General features: G+C 42.1%; 1 protein-coding gene across 1 annotated transcript; it reads left to right on the top strand.

Annotated features, from left to right (window-relative positions):
• The first annotated feature begins 981 nt into the window (after positions 1–981).
• Positions 982–13,036, top strand: LOC121923190 (proteasome subunit beta type-8-like). The gene is given in 8 exon segments (XM_042453371.1): positions 982–990; positions 1,219–1,287; positions 6,537–6,684; positions 8,152–8,263; positions 8,424–8,553; positions 9,119–9,153; positions 12,183–12,376; positions 12,633–13,036. Coding segments are annotated over 8 exon segments (906 nt in total). The 3' UTR covers positions 12,842–13,036.

Here is a 13,036-nt window from a genome sequence, read left to right as displayed (position 1 = left end):
ATCTGGATTTCCTGCATGGCAGGGGGTTGGACTGGATGGCCCTTGCGGTCTCTTCCAACTCTATGATTCTATGATCTAATGCAAAAAAAATGGGGGTGCAAAAGGCCTTTTCAGTGTGCTTAAAAGGAAGGCAGCAGCAAATTAAATAATAATAATAAAAAAGTCTGCTTCGGTTCCTCTTTCCTCTGCAGCTGCTGCCTCCGCGGTTTTGTAACCCTTAAAGTTGGTTCAAACCCAAAATACCTTTCTCTGAGCCAATGGCGAGAGAGGGCTGGAATTGCGTCATCAGTTGCTAAGTGGACTCGGCAGCGCAAGGTAAGAACTAAAGGGGATTCCCCTCCTGTCAACTGGGTGCGTGTATCTGGCGCCCTCTGGCGGAGGAGATGGGGAACGAGCCCATGCTATTAGTGCTTGGATTAAAAAAAATCTTGATGGATTGATTGATTGATTGCTGGCATTCCTTCTTTGGCAAACGCCCTGAGACCTCGCCCTGACCTTTTGCAGAGAAGGCTTCCCATTTTGGAGTTTCCAGTCAGTGGATCTGAAGAAGCAGACTTGAGTCTAGGCAGTCTCCTGCTGCCAACTACTTTCTTTCAGTGGTCTCAGAGGGGCTACCAGATCTCTTTATATTCTGCTTTTACAGACTAATATAATAGGGCTATATCTTTGAAATCAATGTATAAATGCTGCTATGGACCTTCAAGTCCTGTACCAGCTTATGGCGACCTGACATTGTAAGGTGCCTTAGAATCATAAGATCCTAGAGTCGGAAGAGAGCCCAAGGGCCCCCTAGTCCAAGCCTCTTCTGCCATGCAGGAACTCCCCATCAGAGCCCTCCCTGGGACAGATGGCCAGCCAGCCTCTGCTTAAAGACCTTCCCTTCCTTTGCAGTTAGGACATCTGCCCCCTTGCCTTCAGCTCCCCATATAACTCTCCTGATAAAAGGATGAGAATAATGTTGAGATTTATTGCTTTCCCACCATGATGCAGGTGCTTCCCTCCCCCTCTCCTGGGGGGGGGATGAAAAAGCCCCTTTAGGGGTGGGGGGCTCCCCTTTCCCCCCTCCAGCATACCCTCTCCCTTCCTCTCTCCATGGGCGCCTACCAGCTGTTTCCCTTTCCAGGATCCCGAGGAAGAAGGAAGAGAGGAAGATGGCCCTCTTGGACGTGTGCGGTGCCTCTGCCAGATCCTGGGACTGTGTCCCCCTGGGACTGAGAGGCTCCCCCTTTGGGGCACTACGCCTTCGGGGTGAAGGAACCCCGCATCGCCCTCCCTCTGGGGCAGAAAGTAAGGGGCAAGGGGGGCAAGAGAGAGGGAAGGGGTGGGGTGATCCACATCACCCCCTTGACTCAGGTTCAGCCTTTTTTGGGGGGGACTCGGGGTGAAGAAAATATCCCTGGCAAGATCGCCTCTGAGCATGTGCAGAGTGACTCAGAGTTGGAAAGGACACCAAGGGCCACCCAGTCCAACCCCCTTTCTGCCATCAAAGCACTCCCCATGACAGAATCATGGGATCGTGGAGTTGGAGGAGACCCCAAGTGTCAAGTATCATACATGAATCATACATAAATCCTGCAATCATAGAGTTGGGAGAGACCTCCAAGGGCCATCCAGTCCAACCCCCCCTTCTGCCATGCAGGAACTCACCATCAAAGCATCACCTGTGACAGATGGCCATTCAGCCTCTGTCCAAAGACCTCCAAGGAAGGAGACTCTACTGTCTGTAGATACATCGCAAGCGGAACATGGGCCAAATGTGTGATGCAGCAGCTGAAAAAGCCAATATGATCCTAGGATGGAATAATAGGAGTGTGTTGTCTGGATCAAGGAAAGTGCTTGAATCATAGAATCCTAGAGTTGGATTCTTTGGCTCTTCCCTTCTCTCTAAATTTTTATTTAATTTCTTCATTTTTTCTTCTCTCTCTCTCTCTCTTTTATTTCTGACATCTTTTTTATCATCCATCCTCTTACCACCACTTTGTCTGCATCCCAAACTATTTGTAATGCCATACCTTTATTTAGATTTTCTTCAAAATATCTACCAATTTCTGTATTTAATTCTTTAACCAAATCGTCATCCTCTAATAATTTCGAGTTTAACTTCCAATTATACTCTTTTCCCCCATCCAGATTTAGAGTTAATTGAACCAAAGAATCCAAAAATGAAATATTTACAAAAACAAATATCAGTGTTATTAGCAGAAGAGATGGAAACAAAACTGAAATTTTTGAAGCAAAGATATTTTGAATCGGCAAATAAAACAGGGAAATTATTGGCTTACTAAATTAGAAAAGCAAAAGTAAAAAGGACTATCTCAGTAATTAAAAAGGGAGAAAAATTAATAACAAATCAGAGCATGATTAAAAAAACATTTTTTTTAATTTTTTTTACAGAATTGTTTAAAGATCCAAAAATAATGAAAAAATTGTAAAATATTTGGATTCTCAAAAACTAAAGAAATTCACAAAAGAACAAACAGAATTATTGAATAAACCAATTTCACTACAGGAACTGTTAGACGCAATAAAAAGAAGTAGAATCATAGAATCATAGAATCGTAGAGTTGGAAGAGACCACCAGGGCCATCCAGTCCAGCCCCCTTCTGCCATGCAGGAAATCACAATCAAAGCATCCCCGACAGATGGCCGTCCAACCTCTGTTTAAAGACCTCCAAGGAAGGAGAATCCACTACACTCCGAGGAAAGAGTGCGTTCCACTGTCGAACAGCCCTTACTGTCAGGAAATTCTTCCTAATGTTGAGGTGGAATCTCTTTTCCTGCAGTTTGCATCCATTGTTCCGGGTCCTGTTCTTTGGAGCAGCAGAAAACAAGCTTGCTCCCTCCTCAATATGGCATCCCTTCAAATATAACAGGGCTATCATATCACCTCTTAAAGTAAAGCGGGAAAATCCCCAGCCCAGATGGTTTCTCGAATGAATACTATAAAAAATGTCAAGAACATATAAGAGGACCATTATTACAAATAATGAATGAAGTTATGATGGACAGAATACCACAAACATGGACACAATCAGATATAACTCTGATTCCAAAAGGAGGAAAGGACTTAACATCTACTAAAAATTATAGACCAATTGCCTTGTTAAATTCTGATTATAAATTATTTGTATCAATATTGGCTGAAAGGTTTAAAAAAGTGTTGGTCAATTGGATTAATACGGATCAATCCAGCTTCTTACCAAATAGAATGATTAAAAATAATATAAGAAATTTGATAAATCTAATTGAAATTCATGAAAAAAGATAGATAAAAATTAGCTATGATCTTATTCTTTATTGATGCAGAGAAAGCTTTTGATAATATTCATTGGCAATTTATGTTTGAAGTACTAAAAAAATTAGAGGTGGGTAATAAATTTCAAAATTGGATAGAAGCGATTTATAAAAAACAAGAAGTGAGAATTTGGATTAATGGTGAAAGAACAGATCAATGTACTATTTATAGAAGTGTGAGACAAGGTTGTCCACTCTCTCCGCTCTTATTTATATTAATTTTGGAAATCTTGTTAAATAATGTTAGAGAAAATCAATTAATAGAAGGATTTAAATTGAAAAAAGAAGAATATAAATTGAGAGCCTATGCAGATGATTTAATTTTAACAATAACGAATCCAATTGAAAGTAATGAAATTATGTTGAAAACATTTGAGAAATTTGGTAAGGTGGCTGGATATAAAATTAACAAAGAAAAAAACGCAATGTTAACGATGAATTTGACCAAAGAAGAAGTAAACATATTGAAAGAAGAAGTAAACATATTGGTTTTCAAATTAATAAATTGGTGAAATATTTAGGGATTAATATTACAATGAAAAATATGGAACGTTTTGTAAATAATTATGAAAAATTCTGGAGAAATATTTTAAAAGATTTGAAAAGATGGCAAAAACTCAGTATTTCTTGGATGGGCAAAGTGGCTATTTTGAAGATGTCAGTCCTACCAAAAATGATCTTTCTCTTCCAAAGCTTACCCATTATAACAAGTGATATACCATTTAAAACCTGGGAGAGAGAGGTTTATCTAAATTTATTTGGAATAATAAAAAGCCAAGAGTAAAAATAAAAATATTGTATGATTCAATTGATAAAGGAATTGCCAAATTTAAAATGGTATTACTGTGCTTGTGTATTGGATTGGATGTTAGAATGGATCAGATAACAAAAGAAATTTAAATTTGGAAAAAACTGACTTGAAATTTGGGTTGCATGGTTATCTGTTCTATGATAAAAATTAAATATGATAGTAATTTTAATAACCATTTTATTAGAAAATCTATGATGAGAATTTGGTTAAAATATAAGGAAAAAATGGTGTTCAAAAATCCCTCTAATGAGGCAGTGTTTATAAGAGAAGAATGTAGACAGAATAATTGGGTGACATACGCAGATATTACAAAAGAGGAAAAAGAAAAAAGAGTGATGGAAACTGAAGAAGAATTACTGTTGGAAGGATACTCAGGCAACTGGTTTGCTTACAGGCAAACCAGAGAAAGATTTTTGACGGATATGAGAGAAGAAAGAATTGGGGCAGTGAAACCTGAATTAGAAAAATTAATAAAACAACCCCAAAAACAGATTTCAAATGTATATAAATTGATATCCAGGTTTGAATTGGAAAATGAAACGGTTAAAGAATTTATGTTGAAATAGGCCAAGGATTTAAATGAAATAATACAATTAGAGGAATGGAAGAAGATTTGGAAGGGTAAAATCAAACAAATTATAAGTGTAGAACTAAAGGAAAATATTTATAAATCCATGTATAGATGGTATCTGATGCCTTATAAGTTAGCAAAAATGTTTAAACAGAACAAAAATACATGCTGGAAATGAAGAAGTTGGAAGTTACTTACATATGTGGTGGAATTGCCCTAAAGTTAAAAGAGTTTGGAAAAATATTCATACAGAAATGAAAAAAATATTCAAATTTAAAGAAAGACCGAATGCAAAAGTGTATCTTTTGAATATGATGGACAACCTAAAATTGGAAAGTAAGAATGGGAAGATTTTATTATATGCTATAATAGCAGCAAGTTGGAAGACAGATCAGAGAATAGGGATCCATCCAGTGTTAGATGGGGTTACATTCCCCCTGAATATTCAGGTTCACAGTTTGGAGGAGTACTCCTGGGCACAGCTTTGAACCTGGAGGTCCAGGTCTCTGCACATTTAAAACTTGTGTGCCAGCTCACTCATTCCTAGAGACACCGGATCTGGTTACATCTCATTTGAAGTACAGTACTGTAACACGCTGTACTTGGGGCTGCCTTTGAAGAGTGTTTGGAAACTTCAGCTCGTCCAGAGCACTGCAGGAAGGCTGTTAACTGGGGCAGATTACAAAGACCACACAATGCTCCCGTTGAAACAGCTTCACTGGCTGACAGTTTGTTTCCAAGCACAATTTAGAGTGCTTGCTGATGACCTATAAAACCCTATATGACTCAGGTCCAGGTAATTTGGCAGACTGTATCTCCCTTTATGAACCTTCCCCTGGCTTTGAGATCCTCAGGAGAGGCCCTTCTCTCAGTCTTAGCACCATCACAAGCATGGTTGGGGTTTGTGTGTGCGAGAGAGGGCCTTCTCGGTGACTGCCTCTAGATTGTGGAACTCACTTCCTCAGGAAGCTGACTGGCTCTCTTGCAGCTTTTCTGGCATCAGGTGAGGGCTTTTCTATTCCAACAGCTGTTTGGGAAGATTCTTTTATATTATGGGGTTTCTCTTTTGGTGCTGTACATTTTTAAATCTATACTTTCAAATTAACATTTTATATTGTTTTAATTATTTTGAGATATTATAATCTAAGCTCTCTCTCTCTCTGGTTTTACTTGTACAATGTCTTTTTATTCTGTAAGCCAACTGAGTCCCATTTTTGGATGAAAGGTGGGATATAAATAAAATGGTTGATTGGTTGATAAGAGTGGAAATGGATGCAGAACATGGCAATGCTATTAACAATTCTGTGTATGTATTTACAGTATTTATACTCTACCCTTCAGCCAAAAAGGGTCCCACAGTGGTTCGCAAGTCATTCATTTCACAGTTCCCTGCCCTCAGGCTTACAGTTCAAATAAGGACACACAAGGAAAAGGGTTAAATCCAGCAGATGCTGGCTGCTCTTCTCTTCCTTAGACACCAGAACAATGGCACTTGGAACATAGAAGGAAGTCTATCACAAGCCATTGGATCAAGACATGATGGATATGTGCCAGGCTGCTCCTTCCCTCACAAGCCAGAGCAATGGCAGTTGGAATGAAGGGATGGCTTCTCACTAAACTGTGCCTGGCTGCTCATCTCTCCCTTAGAGGTGAAAGCAATGGCAGAGAGAGGAAGGGCCTCTCACCATCCACTAGGCCAAAGCATCATGGAGCTGGGCCTGGCTGTTCTTCTCCCCCTTAGAAGCTAGAGCAATGATCAACACAGCCTATTAGCAGAGCTTGTTGGTTGTGCAGATATCCTGGTTTGAGCCACAGTAATACAGTGTGGTGTGCTAAACAACTTTTATTCTTTTGTCCCAGCCCTCTGGGTTCCTGCAGACCCACTGCAAAGGCAGTGGCGATGGGCATCAGATCGAGTTGGCCCATGGCACCACCACCCTGGCTTTTACACTCCAGCATGGAGTTATTGTAGCCACTGACTCCAGGGCATCAGCTGGCAAATACATTGGTGAGCGGTTCTGTGGGGACTAGGGCTTTGGAGGAGAAGGTGTGGGTGAGTTGATTATTCAGGAAGGTTTGCCCTTGTTTTTTTCCCTTACTGCTAGTGTCACACAATTGTGATGCCTATTCCTGTCAGGACAAAGCAGGATGGAAGCAAAGAACATGGAGAGATCTGGGCCAGACTGGAGGAGAGGGAGAGAAAAGTTGGCATGGGGATCAAAAGAGAAGATAAAGAGTGAACGGCAGAAGAAAAAAAACTTGGAAAAGTTCCTTTCATTCAGACTACAATTCTGGGATCTCCCTCTCCCCCCCAAAAAAGCAATTGATGGAAATATAATTTTAGAAAGATTAAAAGTTGTTTGTGTGTTAATTAAGTTTGATAATCATAAAATGACTTACAATTGCATAAAGTTGAATTGTGTTGTTGCACAGTGTTCATATTGTCAGAAGGGGGTGGAGACATAGCTACACCATTGGGATGATTGATCAAGCAGAACCAGTAGCATGGTTGTTGCACAATGGTTCTGATGCACAACATACCCCATGATGCAGTGGGAGCCCTCACTGTGCAATGAGACATCTTGCATGCTGGCCCGCTGTGTATCGGCACAGTCCAGTAGTACATTTGTGCATCCTATCAGCAATGTAGATCTGTCATCATAAAGTTACACATTATATCTTCTGGTGAAAGATCTCAGCCCAAGTCTAATATAACAGTGCTAAAATCAGAAGTAGAATACATTCAGCTCCTGGGGCTCAGTGCCCCCTTGCACCCTTTCTACAACTTAAAAGAATGCCAAAAAGGTTTTGTATGTTTTTCACATGCTTCAAAAACCATGCTTCAAAACCCTGGAGATGAGCCCACATCTGAACTCTTTCACTTGTTACAGTCTTTCTTTGCATGGGCTCCAGGGATGGATCAACACAGGGTCAGTGTGTAAACCAAACCCAGCTGCAATAACGCAATGTATGTGCGTTGAGAGCCGAGGTGGTATAGTGGTATGAATGATGGACCAGGACTTTGGGAGACCAGGATTCAAATTCAGCCATGGAAATTAATTGGATGACAGCCGTCAAGTCTCACTTTCTCACTCTCAGAGGAAGGCAATGGGAAACTTCCTCTAAACAAATCCTGCCTAAAAAACAAAACAAAACAGAGGAAGGATCACTAGAAGGCACACAATAACTAGTGTCGCTTGTGGTGACCCCATGAAATTCCTGGGGGTTTCTTAAGCAAAGAGTTCCTCTGAAATAAACAAAGACAAAGGAAATAATCGTTCCACTATATTCTGTGCTGGTCAGGCTTCATCTACATTTTGTTCTGGGTGCCTCATTTTAAGAGAGATATAGATAGTTTTTTTGTGGGTTTTCCTGGCTATGTGGCTGTGTTCTAGAAGAATTTGATGCAATTTTGCATCAAAACTGTAACTTCTATTAACACTTTTCTTTAACTCCTTCCCCTTCTCTCCTGCAGATACTTTGCTTTGCAACAAAGTGATTGAGATCAATCCTTACTTGCTGGGCACCATGTCCGGATGTGCTGCTGACTGCTAGTACTGGGAACACCTCTTGGCCCAACATTGCAGGTGAGTATCCTGATACTGGTTCTAAGGGAAGGCAGATCTTTGGCCCTGCTCTGGTCTGGCTGGGGGTGAAGGAACCCCTTCCGCTCACTCTCCTTTAATTAGGGAATCTCTCTCCATCTCTCTTCACCCCCACCATGCTTCTCTCCTTCTCTGGACCTAGACTCTATTACTTGCGCAACAAGGAACGGATCAGTGTCTCAGCAGCCTCCAAGCTATTGGCCAACATGTTGATTGAGTACCGAGGGATGGGCCTCTCAGTGGGCAGCATGGTGTGTGGCTGGGACAAGAAGGTAACAGCTCAAATCACAGAATCATAGAAACATTGAATTGGAAGAGACCACAGGGGCCATCCAGTCCAACCTCCTGCCATGCAGGAACTCTCAATCAAAGCATACCTGACAGATGGCCATCCTGTGGGCCTCCTTTCTATCTCTGGGAGCCACTGGACTGCATGGCCTCTGGAAAAATACAAAACAAACAATTTCTGGGTTTAAAAAATCGTTATGCTGGGGCCCTGTCACTTCAGTCTCCAGGAAAGCCCATTACCCATTTTTCCCTGACAGTCTGGAAGGGTCAAGGGCCACTAAACAGCCTCAAGGGCAGCTCTTAGCCCATATTGACACCACCACCACACTGGGTACCTGGCAAAAGGGAACTAAAGTAACATGGGAAGTAAAGCATCCCTCTTGGCTCTTGAGTACAGGGTGAGAATCATGTGGCCCTTCTGAATTTGCTGGCACTGCCCCTTCCAGCAGTCCTAGCCAGCACAACAAAGAGTAAGGAATGATGGCATTGGCATTCCAGTAAGAACCAGACCCTACTCTAGAGAACCACTGCCTTTGCTGTTTGCATGAGGCAGCTGGAAAGATTGAGGAAAGGAAAGGGCAAAAGTGAGGGGGCATAGCAACTGGGCAGCGCTTTCCTCCTGTTCGTCCTGCTACAATTGTCCCACCCCACCAAGTTCCTGTCTTAACAAGATGGCAAGAAGGAGGGAAACGGAGAGAAGAGAGGCTCTCTTTCAGGGTGGAGGCTATTAAGAGAGATCTGGGGATTAGTAGGGAGGAAGTGGGGGTGTATGCTAGGAGCTATAGTGTGTACAGAAGCACAATGAGGCCTAGTGGGTAGGGACAGGAGTGGGCAACGATGCTTATGAGAGACAGGATTTCAGGAATCCTCCCTCCCACGATTATCCATTATCCATCTCTTTTTTGTAGAGTCCTGGCCTTTATTATCATATCATAGAATCATAGAGTTGGAAGAGACCGCAAGGGCCATCCAGTCCAACTCACTGCCATGCAGGAAATCCAAATCAAAGCATCCCCAACAGATGGCCATCCAGTCTCTGTTTAAAGACCTCCAAGGAAGAAGACTCCACTACACTCCGAGGGAGTGTGTTCCACTGTCGAACAGCCCTTACTGTCGGGAAGTTCCTCCTAATGTTCAGGTGGAATCGCTTTTCCTGCAGCTTGCATCCATTGCTCCGGGTCCTAGTCTCTGGAGCAGCAGAAAACAAGCTTGCTCCCTCCTCAATATGACATCCCTTCAAATATTTAAACAGGGCTATCATATCACCTCTTAACCTTCTTTTCTCCAGGCTAAACATCCCCAGCTCCCTAAGGCATTCCTCATAGGGCAAGGTTTCCAGACCCTTCACCATTTCAGTCGCCCTCCTTTGGACACGCTCCAGTTTCTCAATGTCCTTTTTGAATTGTGGTGCCCAGAATTGGACACAATATTCCAGGTGGGGCCTGACCAGTGCAGAATATAATGGCACAATTACTTCTCTTGATCTAGACACTATACTTTTATTGATGCAGCCTAAAATTGCATTGGCCTTTTTAGCTGCCGCATTGCACTGTTGACTCATGTTCAACTTATCATCTACTTGGACTCCTAGATCCCTTTCACATGTACTTTCATACAGCAATGTGTCTCCCATCCTATATCTGTGCATTTCATTTTTTCGCCCTAAGTGCAGTACCTTACATTTCTCTGTGTTGAATTTCATTTTGTTAGCTTTGGCCCAGCTTTCTAGTCTATTCAGATCATTTTGAATTTTGATCTTGTCCTCTGGGGTATTAGATATTCTTCCTAATTTGGTGTCATCTGCAAATTTGATAAGTATGCTCCCAATTCTGTCATCCAGGTCATTGATAAAGATGTTGAACAGCACTGGGCCCAGGACAGAGCACTTTGGGACCCCACTGGTCACTTCTCTCCAGGATGAAAAGGAGCCATTGTTGAGCACCCTTTGGGTTCGGCCGGTCAACCAATTACAGATCCATGTAACAGTTCCTTTGTCTAGCCCACATTTTACAAGCTTGTTTGCAAGAATGTCATGGGAAACCTTGTCAAAGGCCTTACTGAAATCAAGATATACTATATCCACAGCATTCCCTTCATCTACCAAGCTGGTAATTTTATCAAAGAAAGAGATCAGATTTGTCTGGCATGACTTGTTTCTCTGAAACCCATGTTGACTTTTTGTGATTATGGCATTGCCTTCTAGATGTTCACAGACTCTCTGTTTAATGATCTGCTCCAGAATCTTTCCTAGTACTGATGTCAGACTAACTGGGTGATAATTGTTGGGATCCTCCTTTTTCCCCTTTTTGAAGATGGGGACAACGTTTGCCCTCCGCCAGTCGGCTGGGATCTCTCCTGTTTTCCAGGAGTTTTCAAAGATTATTGCCAATGGCTCCAATATTACATTTGCCAGTTCTTTTAATACCCTTGGATGGAGTTCATCTGGTCCCGGAGACTTAAATTCATTTAGATTAATAAGGTGTTCCTCTACTATCTCTTTACTTATTCTGTACTGAAATTCCCCTATTCTGTCCTCTGCTCCATAATCCTCAGGTTGAGCACCTTTTTCCTTTTCTGAGAAGACTGAGGCAAAGAAGGTGTTGAGTAATTCTGCCTTTTCTCTGTCTTCTGTTAGCATTTTGCCATCTTCTCCACGCAGTGACCCTACCGTTTCCTTCTTCTTCCTTTTGCTGTGGACATATCCAAAAAAGCCCTTTTTGTTGTTCTTAACCTCTCTAGCAAGCCTGAGTTCATTCTGTGCTTTAGCTTTTCTGACTTTATCCCTACACATGCCTGCTATTTCTTTGAATTCCTTTTTTGTGATTTCTCCCTTTTTCCATTTCTTATACATCTTCCGTTTCAAACTTAGCTCGGTTGAAAGTTCCTTAGTCATCCATCCTGGTTTCTTGAGACACCTCCCGTTTTTCTTTCTCACTGGAACTGTTTGAAATTGTGCCTTCAGTATCTCCCTTTTGAGAAAGTCCCATCCGTCCTGAACTCCTTTATCTTTTATTATTTCTCACCATGCAATCGCCCTCAATACTTCTCTAAGTTTACTGAAATCCGCTCTCCTAAAGTCTAGGATGCATGTCTGACTATGCTTGACTTCTCCTTTCCACTGTATTATAAACTCCAAGAGAACATGGTCTCTTCCACCTAATGATCCCACTACTTGCACCCCATTAACCAAGTCATCCTTGTTGGTTAGGATCAGATCCAAAATAGCTGACCCCCTTGTTGCCTCTTCCACCTTTTGGACCATGAAATAGTCTTCCAGGCAAGTGAGGAATTTGTTAGACCTTGTGGATTTGGCTGAGTTTGACTTCCAGCAAATATCAGGGTAGTTGAAGTCACCCATCACTACTACATCTCTCTTTTCTGACTGTGTGGTCATCTGTTCTAGAAAGATATCCAATTCCTCAGTCTGACTTGGGGGTCTCTAGTAGACTCCCACCATAACATCCTTGTTGTTTCCCTCCCCTTTGATTCTTATCCAGATGCTCTCCACCTGCCTTCCATGATTGATGTCCTGGATCTCTTCACTGGTGTAAATATCTCTGACATATAGTGCTATTCCTCCTCCTTTCCTGTTTGGCCTATTTCTCTTAAAAAGGTTATATATAGATGATAATGGAGTACGCTTGAGTGGACCCCTCTTTTCCACGGGAAGCGGAAACTCATACGCATACGGGGTGCTGGACAGTGGGCACCACCCTGATCTGACCGTGGAGGAAGCCTGTGACCTTGGCTGGAGAGCAATCTCTTACGCCACCCATCGGGATGCCTATTCGGGTGGAGTGGTGAACAGTAAGTACTCCTGACCAGATGTACTTGGGACAGGTTCTGTGTTGGACCACAACTCCCAGAATCCCCCAGTTTCTGGCTTATTGGAGATTCTGGGAGTTGCAATCCCCCAAAGCAATGTTTCTGAGCTGTTTCTGACCTACCTTTCCATTCCAGTGTCCCAACTCCCTGATTTGTTTTGTTTTGTTTTATTGGTGAGAGTGAACTCTAGTTTTGCACATTTTTACTCATGTTGTGGTCTCCCTTTGTGCCTGATCAGTGTACCACATGAAGGAAGACGGTTGGATCCGAGTTGGACAGACTGATGTCAGCGAACTGCTCTACCAGTATTCGGAGGCCAGTATTCGGAGGAAAGCGAACTCGTGGCCGACAAGGAACCACAAAGAACTGCAAATATTGGAGAGAAGTTTGGACACTCAGGGCAAGAGGAAAAGGGACAGAAGCAAAGTGCAGCAAACGAGGCAATAATAAAATATCTCTGGCTTTTTGTTTTTATGATTGTTACAGATTCTGTATCCTACAGTGATTTATTTATCTATTTAATATCTCTCTTTTCTAAATTAAATTAAAACAGTTACAATCTGAACACCTTAAGAACAAGTATACCCATTGCACTACCCCTACCAGTTCAAAGCTGAAGGCTTGTTTAAATAAGGTCTTTGC

Source organism: Sceloporus undulatus, chromosome 2 (genome assembly GCF_019175285.1).
Source record: "Sceloporus undulatus isolate JIND9_A2432 ecotype Alabama chromosome 2, SceUnd_v1.1, whole genome shotgun sequence".
Lineage (NCBI taxonomy): Eukaryota > Metazoa > Chordata > Lepidosauria > Squamata > Phrynosomatidae > Sceloporus > Sceloporus undulatus.
This window is presented reverse-complemented; position numbering and strand designations above follow the sequence as displayed.